The sequence below is a fragment of the Mchenga conophoros genome, linkage group LG19 (genome assembly GCF_057382185.1).
Source record: "Mchenga conophoros isolate Kocher_MC1m ecotype Shallow Benthic linkage group LG19, M_conophoros_male_GT1.1, whole genome shotgun sequence".
In the NCBI taxonomy this organism is placed as follows: domain Eukaryota; kingdom Metazoa; phylum Chordata; class Actinopteri; order Cichliformes; family Cichlidae; genus Mchenga; species Mchenga conophoros.
The window spans coordinates 18,014,525-18,028,449 of record NC_140544.1 but is presented as its reverse complement, the minus strand read 5'-3'; the positions used below and the strand labels follow the sequence as shown (position 1 = coordinate 18,028,449).

General features: G+C 39.5%; 1 protein-coding gene across 3 annotated transcripts in view; it reads right to left on the bottom strand.

The window, feature by feature from the left end:
* Positions 1-1,959: 1,959 nt before the first annotated feature.
* Positions 1,960-13,925, bottom strand: part of pacs2 (phosphofurin acidic cluster sorting protein 2) — a 69,765-nt gene continuing 57,799 nt past the window's right edge. For all 3 annotated transcript variants that reach the window (XM_085256553.1, XM_085256554.1, XM_085256555.1), the window contains 6 exons: positions 11,103-11,145; positions 9,810-9,852; positions 9,188-9,323; positions 8,288-8,508; positions 7,315-7,428; positions 1,960-6,163 (listed from right to left, as the gene is read on the bottom strand). In XM_085256553.1, the coding sequence (XP_085112679.1) occupies positions 6,045-6,163; positions 7,315-7,428; positions 8,288-8,508; positions 9,188-9,323; positions 9,810-9,852; positions 11,103-11,145 (676 nt within the window). In that variant the 3' untranslated portion in view covers positions 1,960-6,044. The remainder of the gene's footprint in view (positions 6,164-7,314; positions 7,429-8,287; positions 8,509-9,187; positions 9,324-9,809; positions 9,853-11,102; positions 11,146-13,925) is intronic.

Genomic DNA, 13,925 nt, shown 5'->3' with positions numbered 1-13,925 from the left:
AATTAATTGAGATCTTTGTATTTACTTTTTAGTGCTTCTTATTCTGGTACTTACACTATAATGGTTTATCTATTCCCGTATAGGTATGAAGTATATTACTTTCTTCTTATTGCCAAATTGATCAGTATATTTATGTATCTATTTATTATGCAATACCTTGTTATAGATCAAAACTGTGTAGTTTTCTGTAGTTATATTCCAGATAGACAAGCAGCTGCCGGCCAACCAGCAAGACGCAGTGGTGCTTGACAAGGAGCAGAAGACGTAACAATCCCAGCATACAGAAAGGAGGAGTAAATAGAGGGTTATAAAGAGAAGTACAGGAAACGGAACAACTGGCGTATGTGGAAGGTGAAGTCCAAAGTGATCTCAGTGGTAATAGGAGTGTTTGAAGCTGTAAACCCCAAGTTGGACAAATAGATCCAGCAGATTCCAGGTCTCTGTAAAGAACAGTACAGTCCTAGGGAAGGACTCCCAGGAGCTGAGCTTTAGAAACACATGCATATATCATTGGCATACCCCAGCTTTTCCTCCCTATTTTCCTTCCTTATGAATGGCTTCTTGACAGCCACCCTTCCACCCAGATCGTTTCTCATTTCCGATGAAGCTTCAGTGAACAGTAGATGGATCAACTAAAGGGTCAGATGTGCCAGGTCTTTCCTGGATTTGTTCCCAATTCTTATGCACACACTCCCTGTAGTTCTTTGTATTTGTATCACTTTGCACTTTTTCCACCATTGCTACTAACAGACTGGTGCAATAAAGATCACCAAATTTTTTCTTGCACTTTCATTCACATGGTCCTCACCAGATATGTAGATCTTCACATTTTTGAGAAGTATAATGAATTCTTGGTTTTGAGTTTATTATAGATGTTGAAAACAGCCCCTCAGTTTATTTGGTAGTTGGTCTGTTAATAAAAATTATCAGGTTTGATTAACAGGTAGATGCCTTTAAATAGTTGTTTTTATTAAATAAACAGTGACAAAAGTGTCATCTTTCCCACCTTAGATTTTGAAACACATTAGTAATATAGCTCTTTCTGCATTATTTCCACCTACGCAGGATTTGTTAGCTGTGCCCATTCTTTATAGCTAACAGTTGTGCTATTCTTGTACATGCTCTGGTTGCATCTCGTATTGATTATTATAATTCTGTCCTCTCCATCTAACCTTACCATACAAACTTCTTCATAGACTTCTTCTGCTCGTGGCATTACCAGAATCCCTTCCTTCCTTATTACTCCTGTCCTCCTCCTGTTCCTGTGTAATATCGCATTAATCTTAAGATTCCGCTCCTTGCTTTCAAGTCTCTCCACAATCTCACACCTATACATCTCTATGATCTTCTACACATCACCGTCCCTGGCTGTACTCTCAGATCCACCTCCTCTACCCTCATTGTAGTATCTCCCCACCTGACCACCATGGGTTTAAGAGCTTTCAGCTGAGTGGCCCCCTATGCACCACATACAAAACGTAGATCGCCTCGCAAGGCCAGCCTTAAAACACAAGGTTTTCCTTTTCTGTCTAATTTTATTTTTATCTTCCATAGACTGGTTTCTATACCATGATTTTGTTTTTTAATGGCTTGTAAGGCATCCTTGAGTGTCATGAACAGCACCTAGAAATCAAATGTATTATGATTAGCTAGTTATTGTGAATGCAATGCTAAATCTGAAAAAAAAAACCCTGCGTATTGTGTTGAAGATATCGAGGAAAGTTGAACTAGGGCTGGACGGTACTTTTGTTTAAAACCAGTTTGTACCACAAGATGGTGCAAAAAGTCCACGTAAGCTTTATCACATGGACATTTATATATACAGTCGCAGCCTTTTATAGGTCCTCTTAAGAAGTAGGGCGAACGAGATATATAAAGTTTGTAATCACATATTCTTATTTTAAATTTATCAGTTCTGGAGCACCAACCAAGTCAAGTAACCCACACATGAAAACTACATTTTAGTGTGTATAGTAGTTTTATTACTCCCAGTTGTTGGGATTACAGTGGTAGTCTTTAGGGAACTTTCAACAAGCCTTTTCTGAGACAACATGGAAAAAAAAACATCTAAAATATTCTCTAAATAGAGAAACAACAAATGTATGCTCGCCATGAATGGACCGTAGTGTTCTTTAAACTACTGATAATCAGCTGGTCAAGTGTGACTTTACTTCCCACCGATGCACACCGCACGTGTTTGTGTTGCGAAATCAGTGTGCTGTACTGAGATATTTTGTTGTTGTCCGGGCTCGAATCAGCACCATTTCAGCCAGGGATATTTACTTCAGTTGATTTGTCAAAATTAAGCAATTTAGGCACTTATCAAGAAACTGGTAAAGGTTATGATAACACTGCTACTGAAAGAAATTTAAGCAAAATACTACTCAGTCTTAAAAGTGAATTAAAGATGGAGCAAAATCTACAGACGTAATCCACATACACTTTCTAGGCTTACCTCACAGAACATGTAACTAAAATCTAAAATAGTTTGACGAGGCCTCAAGCCGAGCATGAACTTTGCTTTTACAGCACTGAGGAGACACGGATGCTTGTTTTACTTTGCTCAGACATAACGGCAGACAGCCAACAGTACCTGCAGGTTCCCAGGGTGTAACATACTAATCTATACTGGACAAACATTTAAAAGTGCTTTACATTAAGGTACCGTCAATACATTCACCTCTACATTATGAAGTCATCTATAATACCACACAAGTAATGAGTGAGCTGCAGTTCTTGAGTGTTTCCTTTGGCAAAAGTAACATTTGCTTTTAGCGGAACATATGGAGTGTATGGAGGAGTGTGGGGCTCAAGGAGGAAGAATTCATGAATGTAATGTAATACACTCTCCGCTTTTGTTTCACCTTGTATGCTGATCTTAAAGGACAGTTTGGCATTTCGAGAGATATGCTGTTTTTGCTTTCTTTGCCGAGTTAAATGAGAAGATCAGTACCACTGCCACAGCACCACACATTTTGAGATGAGGTGACATTAGTCTGCACCATGCCTAAATATGATTAATCATGAGCGTTGTGCACTGGTATTTGACCTGCCTGCAGATTATGGCTGCTGCATACACACCAAAGAACTGTGATGACTTCTGTTTAATTTAAGTAGGATTCTTGTGTCATACATGGCTTCATTAAGAGTCACATTTAAAAGAGTGATACCGGTTTCATTAAGGAGTCGTGTGTGAAAACATTTTTGCAAGACTGGATTTAATCATTTTTACACTGTTTTCTTAATGACTACTATAGAGTTTATTGACTTTTTCAGGGTTCATTCACAACCAAAATCTACCCTTAGGGTAGGGGTGTCGAACATGAGGCCCGGGGGCCAGAATCAGCCCAGCGAAGGCTCTAATTCGGGCCACTGGATGGCTCTGGAATGAGTGAAGAAGGGTATAAATGTAAAGGGCATATATGTATTTTTGTCCTGATAATGACCTCTCCCATGGCTTCAATAGATTATTTATTGATTTTATTATAGTAAAAAAAAAAAAAAAAAAACTAAAACAAAACAGGAAGTGGTCAATTTTTTTCCAATAATCAGTGAGGCATTTCCTAATTTTGGCTGAGCTGATGTGTGCCACACTTGTGCAGAGTCTGATTCATTCAGATAACTCTTAGGAAACACAGTGGACATTGGGCTCCAACTTTCTCAAGTACAGTACTGTGCAAAAGTCTTGAACTACCCCTCGTGTCTTTATATTTTGCTTCCAAGGAGACAGATTTTCTTGGAATGTTTTTTAAGTGGTATTGAGAAATAGTTCTCCAGAATTTCTGAAGGGTTTTCAAAGTTTTTCTTTGGACATTGGGTGGTTTGTAACTCCTGTTCAGTTCAGCCCTTGCGCTTGATTATTTTCAGAGGAACGTTTTTTTGTGGTACCAAAAACTGAACTATGAATCATTCGAGCATGAAAAAAAATAAAATCAAAATTTAAGGGATGAACCAGTGTTGTGTCAGAACATAAAAACAAGAAGTTTTAAATTTTTTGAGGCCCTGTGTTACTGTCAGCCTGTCATAAACACATATTTTTTTCGAATTTTCTTTAGCTGAATCTATAAAAAGTGAGTTTATCCATCTGCTGTTTGCTTATCATCAGAAATGTTGGAACGGTGGTTGTCACGAAGTGATTTATAAAGAAGGGAAACAGGGAGAAAAGGCTGAAGTAAGTCAAATTACACAAGAACTACACAAAAAAATCTGTGGCAACAGGTCATATGGAGTAATAAATACTCTCAAATATGTACAAAGAGAGAGCAAAGAGGTACAACTGTGAGTGTCTACAGCCATCTGTAAAACATAGTGGAGGCTCTGTCATGGTTTGGGGCTGCATTTCAGCCAGTTGTTGATGGAAAAATGGAGGGAATTATGAACACAGAAAAAGTACAGTCAGATTTTAATCCACCGTGCAATATCATCTGGAAAGCAATGTCTACATCTAGAGAAGAGCTATGAATGTCGTGGAGAACTATTCCTGAAAACTACTTAAATAAATGACAAGAAATCTTGCCTAACAGAGTTCAGGATGTGTTGAAGAACAAAGATAGTCATACCAAATATTGACTTTCAAGCTCATTAGAATGATGCATATTCTGTTTTGTGCTTCGTTTTTCAATAACTCACTGCACATATTTCTAATTTTCCTGCAAAGTATAAAGAAATGAGAGGTGTCTCAAAACCTTTGCACAGTACTGTAGTTGATACCAGATGTGTAAGCAGCCAATTAGCGTAGCTCAGCGCTGCAAACAGAGCAACAGCTACCCTGTCTCATTTTCTATGTGGATGTTTGATAGACGGTGAGATCTGGAGATGCTGGTAAGAAGATTTTGTTCCGTTTGTTTAGAGCCGGGTCAGTCATTAACCATTAGCTTAGCTTTATATAGAATGTATAAAACCTGATTTATTTATTTTGTGTGTGATGGAGGGAGGGTGCATTATGTGCCAGCCATAAAACCACAATGCCCCATTCTTACTCTACTAAACATAGAAACGGTTAGGTTGGCTCAGTTTCTATAGGGGTTAAACATACAAGATATAAGGTTTTAATTAAGTGAGGTTCAGAAGTGCTGGTAAGTAGTTATTCTTTTACTTTTCAAAAGAACAAGGGTACCTATTTACTCTACTGTAAACAACTATAGCTTCAAATTTACCATAAAAAATAAGAGGTATTAATCTTCTCATTCAATTCTCAACAAGATAGCATTTCCCAAAGTTTTTCCTGTAAGTTTGTGGTTAACTGCGCTCGTAATTCTAATATAAAAAGCTTCTCTTCAAACCTTGAACTAGTTTATCAGGAGGGTAAAGTAAAGAAGAGAAGGGATGCAAAGAGTGAAAATCACCACTAAGAGCAGTGTGAAATCTTCTAGCAGAATCGCATTCACACAATATTTCGTCTATTGCACATTACACTTCTTCACGGAGGCCGTTTATCCTTTCTCCCTCTGGCTTAAGACAATGAACTGCCAACAGTCTCTGTGGCTGTAAATCCAAAATTTCTTCTCTGTAATTAGAAAATATGACCTTTATTATGAGGCAGATGGCTCTTTTTTATAATATAGCTGTGATTAATTGTGCTGGCCAAGTGTTTAAAACCATCCTCATCGAATTTGAAAAGGAAAGAAACAACAACGAAAAAACTGATGGCCAAGTGAAACCAGGGCACTCATTATGTTAAAGGTTAGAAGTCATTTCTAGTTGTTATTCAATTAATGTTTTTTCCTCAAAAGTCTATAAAACGTCAGCAGGATTTTTGTTTTAAAAAGCCAAGTAAAGAAATATTCTCATAGCAGCTCTGCCTTGAGATGTGTTTACATAAATAGAAAATTAAAAAACAAAACAAAACAAAACAAAAAACACGCAAAAGATTAAATAACGGGGACAATGCAAGTGTGGAAAGCAGGAGTTTAAATTAAGACAGCAGAATAGGAGGAACTGTGCAGGCGAAGGTAGGAGGAAGGGGGTTAAGAGCTCTTGGCACAAGGGAGGGAGGCAGGGAGGGTGGGTTTGCTGTCCTCCATGTTTCAGTCTCTTAGGTGCTGCTAATAAGGGCCTTTCGTGTGTCCAAAGATCCCAATGGGGAAATGTTTGACGTGTGAGGACCACTGAGCAGCCAGCTGGAAAAACTTGACATCGTTCCACTCGACGCCGTCGATCAGCACTGCGGAGGAAGAGACAAACGGTTACACGCCGAAGTATTTCTACCTGCAAATCTAGCAAGAGGTGACACACTTCACCCATTCATGGCACTTTAGGGTTTTGAGTTAGCAGCTGAGTGAATGTGTAAAAGCACATGGTCGTGGTCTTCTTTGGAGTTCATTATGAAATGGCTTTTTTTAAACTCTTAACGAGGGTCCTTGAATAACAAATATTCCTTCTAGGTATGTGCAAGGCATGCATTATTTTGCATTATCCAGTACTACTCTTCAAATAGCTCACAATTTTTATGGATTCATTTCCTGTTGATATGAGTGACGCTAAAGTTTGGGAATAAATGCTGAACAAGTATTCCTCTTGTCTTAAGATCTGAATCACCAGATATGAACGCCCCTCCCATAAAAATAAACATTGCTTTTCGCTGAAATTCACACGGTCCTCTTCATGATGTAACAGGTGTTACTGCTTTCAAATGTACATATTAACTGCCAAACTGCCACACCGCAGTACACGGAACAAAAAGTGCTCTCAGTATGAAAGTGGTTATTGGTCTCAGTTCCACAGCTCATGCAAATTTTAAACTTTAAACTTTGCAAAGTTGCTTATTGGAGCTACAACAGAAGTTAATAAAGTAGTTCCACAATAGACCAGATAGATTTTTGCATTGATTAGGTTCCCAGAGTTGGGGACACCCCCCCCCCCCCCGCACACAAACATCCTCCAGCCACACACACCCATATTTTGTTGTAAAACTCCATTGCGGTTTATTTCACACCTCAAAAATTCAATCAGGTAGTAATACACTACTAACTCTTTTACGCTAAGTCCACACCTACACGGGCATCTTTGAAAACGCAGCTGTTTCTATGCGGATCAGTAGATCGGCAGCTTGTGGAATACTCAGACCAGCTTGTCCAGAACCGACAACCATGCCATCTTGTCATCTTGAACATGTCTACATGCCTAAATGCCACCATGTGATTGACTGATTAGATATTGATTAGTACGAAGTGGTCGGCGAGGAACAACTCCTGATCTGATCTTTTTAAAATGTGAGTAATCAGTCAAAATAGAAGCAGCTGTGGTCTGTCTGAGGATGTCTGGGCCGCTGAGCAAGAAGAGTAAACCGAGCAGGAGGTCTGTGCAGAAAATTACCTCTCAGCATGGTCTGCTGGTGCTTGGCAGTGCAGATGAGGCGGCTGATGCCCTCAATCACTTGACTCTTTGACTCCACCTCCTTGTCTTTGCTCTTTTTTGGCAGGAACATGACTGGTAGAAGGGAACAACAGAGATGCACACTGTGATCTCAGAATCTTTCTGGTCTCTCAGGAGTCGTATGTGAAAACATTTTTGCAAGACTGGATTTAATCATTTTACACTGTTTTCTTAATGACTACTATAGAGTTTATTGACTTTTTCAGGGTTCATTCACAACCAAAGTCTACCCTTAGGGTAGGGGTGTCAAACATGAGGCCCGGGGGCCAGAATTGGCCCAGTGAAGCCTCTAATTTGGGCCACTAGATGGCTCTGGAATGAGTGAAGAAGGGTATACATTTTGGACTTTTAAATGCATTTTCAACCTGATTAAGACCTCTCCCATGGCTTTTCATATTACACCAAAGTAATTAATCAATAGATAAACAATTAAATTATAGTAAAAAACAAAACAAAAAATGTGTTCTATCAACTACAGAAATTCATTTTCATACAAAGGGACTACAAAAAAGAACATGACATTTTCTGTGAATTAACAAAATATTTCTGTTTTATAGTTACAAGGCGGTCTGAACAACGAGCTACTATTTTCTGTGATTTTGCACATTTATTTCTCAGTTTAAGCCCGAGGAGTCATGCTCACAGATCTCTTTCTTTGCCACAGCAGCTTTTTCTTTTTCATGTAGAAAACCCGAGATTTATGTTTGAAATTGTGCTTTTTTTATACTAAGATATTATGTAGTTAAACTTCTTTATACTGACAGAAAGGCGGAGTTTCACAGGACCGGCCCCCTTACTGTAAGATCAAAGTGGGCTGTTTGCAGCCCACGATGCAAAATTAGTTTGACACCCCTACCTTTGGGCTTCCCACGACTGCCTCAGCGCACCGTGACAACACAGTCATACAACATACCCTTCTTATTCTTCTCCTTGGTCACCACAGTCATAGACATGGTGGGCTGGGAGCTTGGCTCTGCGCCCCCCAGTGGCAGCCGGCTGACCTGCAGCGAGCGGAAATTGCACTTGAGAGTGTTTTTGGAGGAGGAGTCTCGCTTCTCCACATCTTTCTTCCTTTCTGTCGGAGCCACCCAGTAGTCCACCTGAAGCCCCATGAGCTCCACCTGACCACCAGAGCTGCAGGAAAACAGCAATGTTGATACTGTGAAAAGGCTTTAATTTTAAACTTTATTGCATAAATTACATAAAAACAATATGAGATAATATAGAGAATTGAGCAGTATCGTATAGAAGGAATTCACGCAGTCATTGTCTTTAGGAAAATGTACATAAATACAGCACTATATAAGTACACGAACATGGTATTCATTTTTAAAATAATTAATCTCTCTAGTTTATTCACACTGCTTCTCTCTTTTGATTCTTTGTTAAATAAACAATGACACACTCAAATATTTCTACATTTTAGAAGCTGCAAAAAACCAGATTTTTATATCCTGATATGTGAAACTTCAGACTTTAAAGGAAAGATGTGCTTAAATGAAACAAATGAAAGACAAATATACAGCTGTGGAATACACGTACAAGTCGTAAAACGTTACAGATTTTTGTAAAGAATTTGCATCAGTAGCTTTGAATCTGAAAGCTGGGACCCCTCAAAGAGACTGCGTTGCATAAAGCTTCTTGCAATGTGCCAGTTTTGCTCTTAGACTTTGTATAGAGTCTCAGAAGATGAAATATCTTCTGGCTCAAACATTTAATTTTAAACTTTGTGCAGAGACGTTGCTTTGATTTACCAGGACATTAGTAAAAAAGAACTTGATGTAATTTCCCTCCAGCAGGCAGCACATCTTACCTGTAAGCACAAAAGCTGGTGTTGACAGAGGGAGACGAGGGCGGCGTGGGCGATGCCTCTTTGAAAGCGGGTGATACCTGTGGAGGGGTGGAGGAGAGCAGCGAGGAGCCCAGAGGCGCTGCATCATCAGAGTCTCCTGAGAAAGGAAAAAGCAAAAAAGAGCTGTGAAAGGAGGCAAGCAGCATCAGGAATAACAATTTCTTGCAATTTCTTTTGAAATATTGTTAGATTGCATCATACCTACAATCAGTAAACTAGCCATCTCTCCATTTAAATGACTTTAAACACAAAAATGTCTTCTTGTTGACTTGCAACACTAACATGAAGCTTTTTATTTATTCAAAGTCTCAGCATAACAAAGATGATATAACATCAGGCTCACAGGATTAATTGCTACAGTATAAATCAACAAGTCCTTCTGGAATTGATTATTAATGCCTTGAGAATATATTTACATCTAATAAGCTCATAAGGATCAACAGGAATGTAGATATGGCAATGCTGCTCACTTCATTCAGTAAAGCTGTCTAATGAAGTCTTATATAAAGGTTTAACATGCAGCCTATGACAAAACATCTCTTTTAATATTCAACAACCACAAAGTGGCCAAACAGTGGTGTACCTGATGTTGCAGCTGTTTGCTCCACAATGCCAACTTTCACCATCTGAAGAACAGAATGGAAAAGCAAAGGTTTATCACTTTAAGCACCACTTCAAAGTGCCACAAAAACCCACAGATAAACTGAAAAGTGCAGCATTTGCATCAATCAGACATAACACTGTGACTGCCTGGTTAAAATTGTGCTGGTCACTCATTTACTGCTACAACAGCCCTGAGTACTCGAGGCATGGACTCCAGTAGACCCCTGGAGGCATGCTGTGGTATCTGTCACCTAGATGTTAGCAACAGATCCCTCACACCTACACTTATTTGTCCTGCACATCACACAGATGCTCACTTGGATTGACATCTGGGGAATCTGGACGTCAAGTCAACACCTTAAACTCGCTTCTGTGCTCCTCAAATCATCCCTGATCAAATTTTTTCTCTGTGGCAGGGCACATTATCCTGCTGAAAGAGGATGGGAATGCAATTTCCATGAAAGAGGGTGCATCCTCTGCAGCAATGCTAGGTGTGGTACCTGTCCAAGTAACATGCACATGAATGGGAGAAGCCAAGGTTTCCCAGCAAAACATTGCCCAAAGCATTGCATTGCCTTCGCCTGGTTACCTTCTATTCACAGAAAGATGTTCCCCAGGTAAGCGATGCATACACACCCGGTGATGCAAGAGAAACTGTGATTCATTAGACCAGACCTTCCTCCATTGCTCCGTGATCATCTTTTGTTATTCACTTGGCCATTGTTGGTGCTTTCACCGGTAGACGGGGTCAGCAAGGACACCCTGACTGGTCAGAAGCTATGCAGCCTCACGCATAACAAAAATACGATGCACTGTGTAATCTTTGACACCTTTCAATCAGAACCAGCATCAAGTTTTTCCACAACAGTAGCTCATTTGCGGTCTGTTGGACCACACGGGCCAGCCTTCACTCCCCATGTGCATCAGTGAGCCTTGGCCACCCATGACCCTGTTGCTGGTTCACCACTGTTCCTTCTTTGGATTGCTTTTGATAGACACTGACCACTGCAGACCAAGAAAACCCCACAAGAGCTGTAGTTTTGGAGACCCAGTCGTCTAAGCTTTCACAATTTGACCTTTTGTCAAACTCGCACAAATCCTCAAGCCCTTTCCTGCTTCTAACACATCAACTTTTAGGACAACATGTTCACACGCTCCCTGATATATCCCACTGACTAACGTGTGTCACGATAAAGAGGTAAACGTCACCTGTCAGTGGTCATAATGCTATGCCTGATCAGTGTATTTAGGCAGAGAGAGAGATAATACTTACCCCGATAAAAGGAATGAATTTCTGACATGAATCCTCATCTGGGCTGTAACGAGTGCAGGTAACAAGAAGGCACAAGGAGAGAAATTAGAGTTTGATCAAAATAAAGTAGCCAGCTCTAAAGGGAATACATGCTACAAGCATTTCCTAAACTTGGCTACAAAGAGTACTAAAAGAAATTAAGATTATAATTTGAAGAAATGTAAATCTAAAGTTAGTAACATTGAAATCTAGTCATTAGTAGCTTGTGCATAATGACTTTGGGTGATGCTGATTTCCATTGTTTTACATCTGGAAATAACTGAGTCCTCTCTTGCATAGGGGACTATGCAAAGCTCAGCTGCACATGCTGCTTGGATTTAACCTCCACTAAAACGGGTTCACTTCCTGACGGCAGGCCTCTGATTGGAGTTGGAGAAGCAGAGAGCAAAACATGCAAGCTTTTGGCCGATTTGGGGCCTCGAGCAAAGCCATCAAATCACTGCAGCACCAGACTGGATCGACCCAAACAGAGTCATGAGGGCGTTCAGCAAGGCAGCAAGTCCATCAGGGGAACAAGTCAACTAGAGTCATAAAGGAGTCGATGAAAAGGAAGAGCACCAACCTAAGTCCAAAACCTTTTGGCTCCATGCACTACCTGTCAGAGGTAGTGCATTACAACATTTAACAAGCCTTCTACTGTGTGAACTATTTTCCCGGAAATACCCAGAAAAATAGCCGGAATAAAGTTCTACTGTTCTGTAGGTCTACGTGTTCTGAATGTAAAGATGTTCAGCGACACGAAAGGTCGTTGCTCTTGCCTTGAAGAAACCTGCCATCGCCCCCCCAGGGAAGAAACAGAGAGACTAAAGAGGAGGGGGAGAGAGAGAGAGACAGCCTACAGTAGGTAACAGTTTGTTTTTTCCAACACAAACACATCTCTGCTGTAATCACTTCAAAGCAGCCGGAGAGAGAGAGAGCCTGATGTCTGCCTGGTATGGACCACGACAGAGTACGTGAGTATTGTTTGAGCCACTTCATCCATCCATTAAATTTAATGTTTGATATCTGAAAGATGCACATGCACATCAACCCATGTAAACAGTTGAAGACAGCTGAATTATGAACATGCACTTTATAGAAGCATTTATACTCCTCTAATTAAAATAAGCTTTTTCCATGTCCAAGAGTGGCACTTCTCAATGATCTCAATAATCTCCAAATATTTTCTTAATAATTCTCACTGAAACAAATTTGCACAATTTCCAGTAAGTTATTAAAATTATTTATTGAACATCCAGCAGGATCGTCTAAAGATTTACCTCAAATTTGTGCATGGATATTTACCTACAGACAAGCGCATAGAAAGAGTGATGCTCTCCAAAATAAATGGATATATAGTTGTGCTTATTGAGCTATTCCATTAAATAAAATAAAAATAATCAAATCACCTGAGCCTCTCCAAGACACAGCCTATTAAAATAATTTAGAAATAAATAATATTCATACAATAAAATGCCTGTTTAGCTATTAAAGCCCTACAGACTTGTATGTGTAATTTGTGTGTACATGTATAAATATGTTTGTCCGATATTAAACTGGATTCAACCAAACAATGTTGTTGGTGGTTGCAGCTCATAATTAAATAAAAGAAGAGTGCATCAACATAACACCCTATTTTTACTGACAGTATCCACATCTCATACATCTTAGTAGATAAATAACAGACAGACATGATTGGCCGGGAAGCATGAAACAGCAGGGAGGGAGAAACAAAAGAGGCTGATTGTAAATGTTCACCTGCCACTTTAACAGCACAATTGTTCCTTGAAAATTACGGCGGCTCAGCGCTGAGAATGAATTGTTCTGTTTCAGCAAACGCCTGCATACATGCAGCACTAAAAGCTCTTCAGTGGATGCTGATAAAATTTAATTATTAAAACATTGGTCCAATCAAAAGGAACCGAATCTACTTCCTGCACATTAAAAGTTCACTAATTAAAATATTAAATCATGGTTATTAAATCCATACCAAACCATGCCAATTCCTGGTTTGACAGAGGATTATGTGCAGGGTTATTACTGCTGTAACATCCATTTAAAACAGTTTTCGTTAGCTTTTAGCACATTTAGCACAGAGATGCGCTCAGCTCAGTTTACTAATCACCCAATAGTTGTTTCTTTATGAGCAGATAGAAATGATATATAAATCGTCCCCTCTCTATTACTACAAAATGACTTTTGACTGTTGTGTTAAACACTGCACTACGAAGCTATTACTCTCTCTACCACAACAGCCTTGTTTGCAAAAACAGTGGGCAACTAAAGAATGAGAAAGTAAACAGCTATTCCAACATCTACCACTAAAGTTGGTCAATTAATTAAAGAATTTAGGGTTTTTAAACATCTGATTCCAAGAATCAGGGGAAATATCAAGATGCAAGGCTAAAAAAATTATCTTCAGATGGCACTGCATTAAAAACAAACATGCACAGCAGTGGAAATAACCACATGGTGTGAAAAGCAGTTCTGAAGAACCGTTAAACCTCTACATGTTAATAAAATACATGAGGCAGTGCTCATTTGATATATGTACCAGAAAGTCTTTTGGCCTGACCAATCAAAACTTGAATTCCTTTTTTAAATTGACGTCCTCTGGACCAAACAAGAGGGGGACCCATCTGGCTTTGTACGAGTTCAGAGCTCAAACGAGAGCATGCATATTAGTAGAGATGCTATCACATTAGTGCACCAGACATAGGGAAATATGCACATGTGTGGAAGCTCCAATGCTGAATGAGATACACATGTTTTTGAACAACCTATGCTGCCAGAAGGGAGAATTGC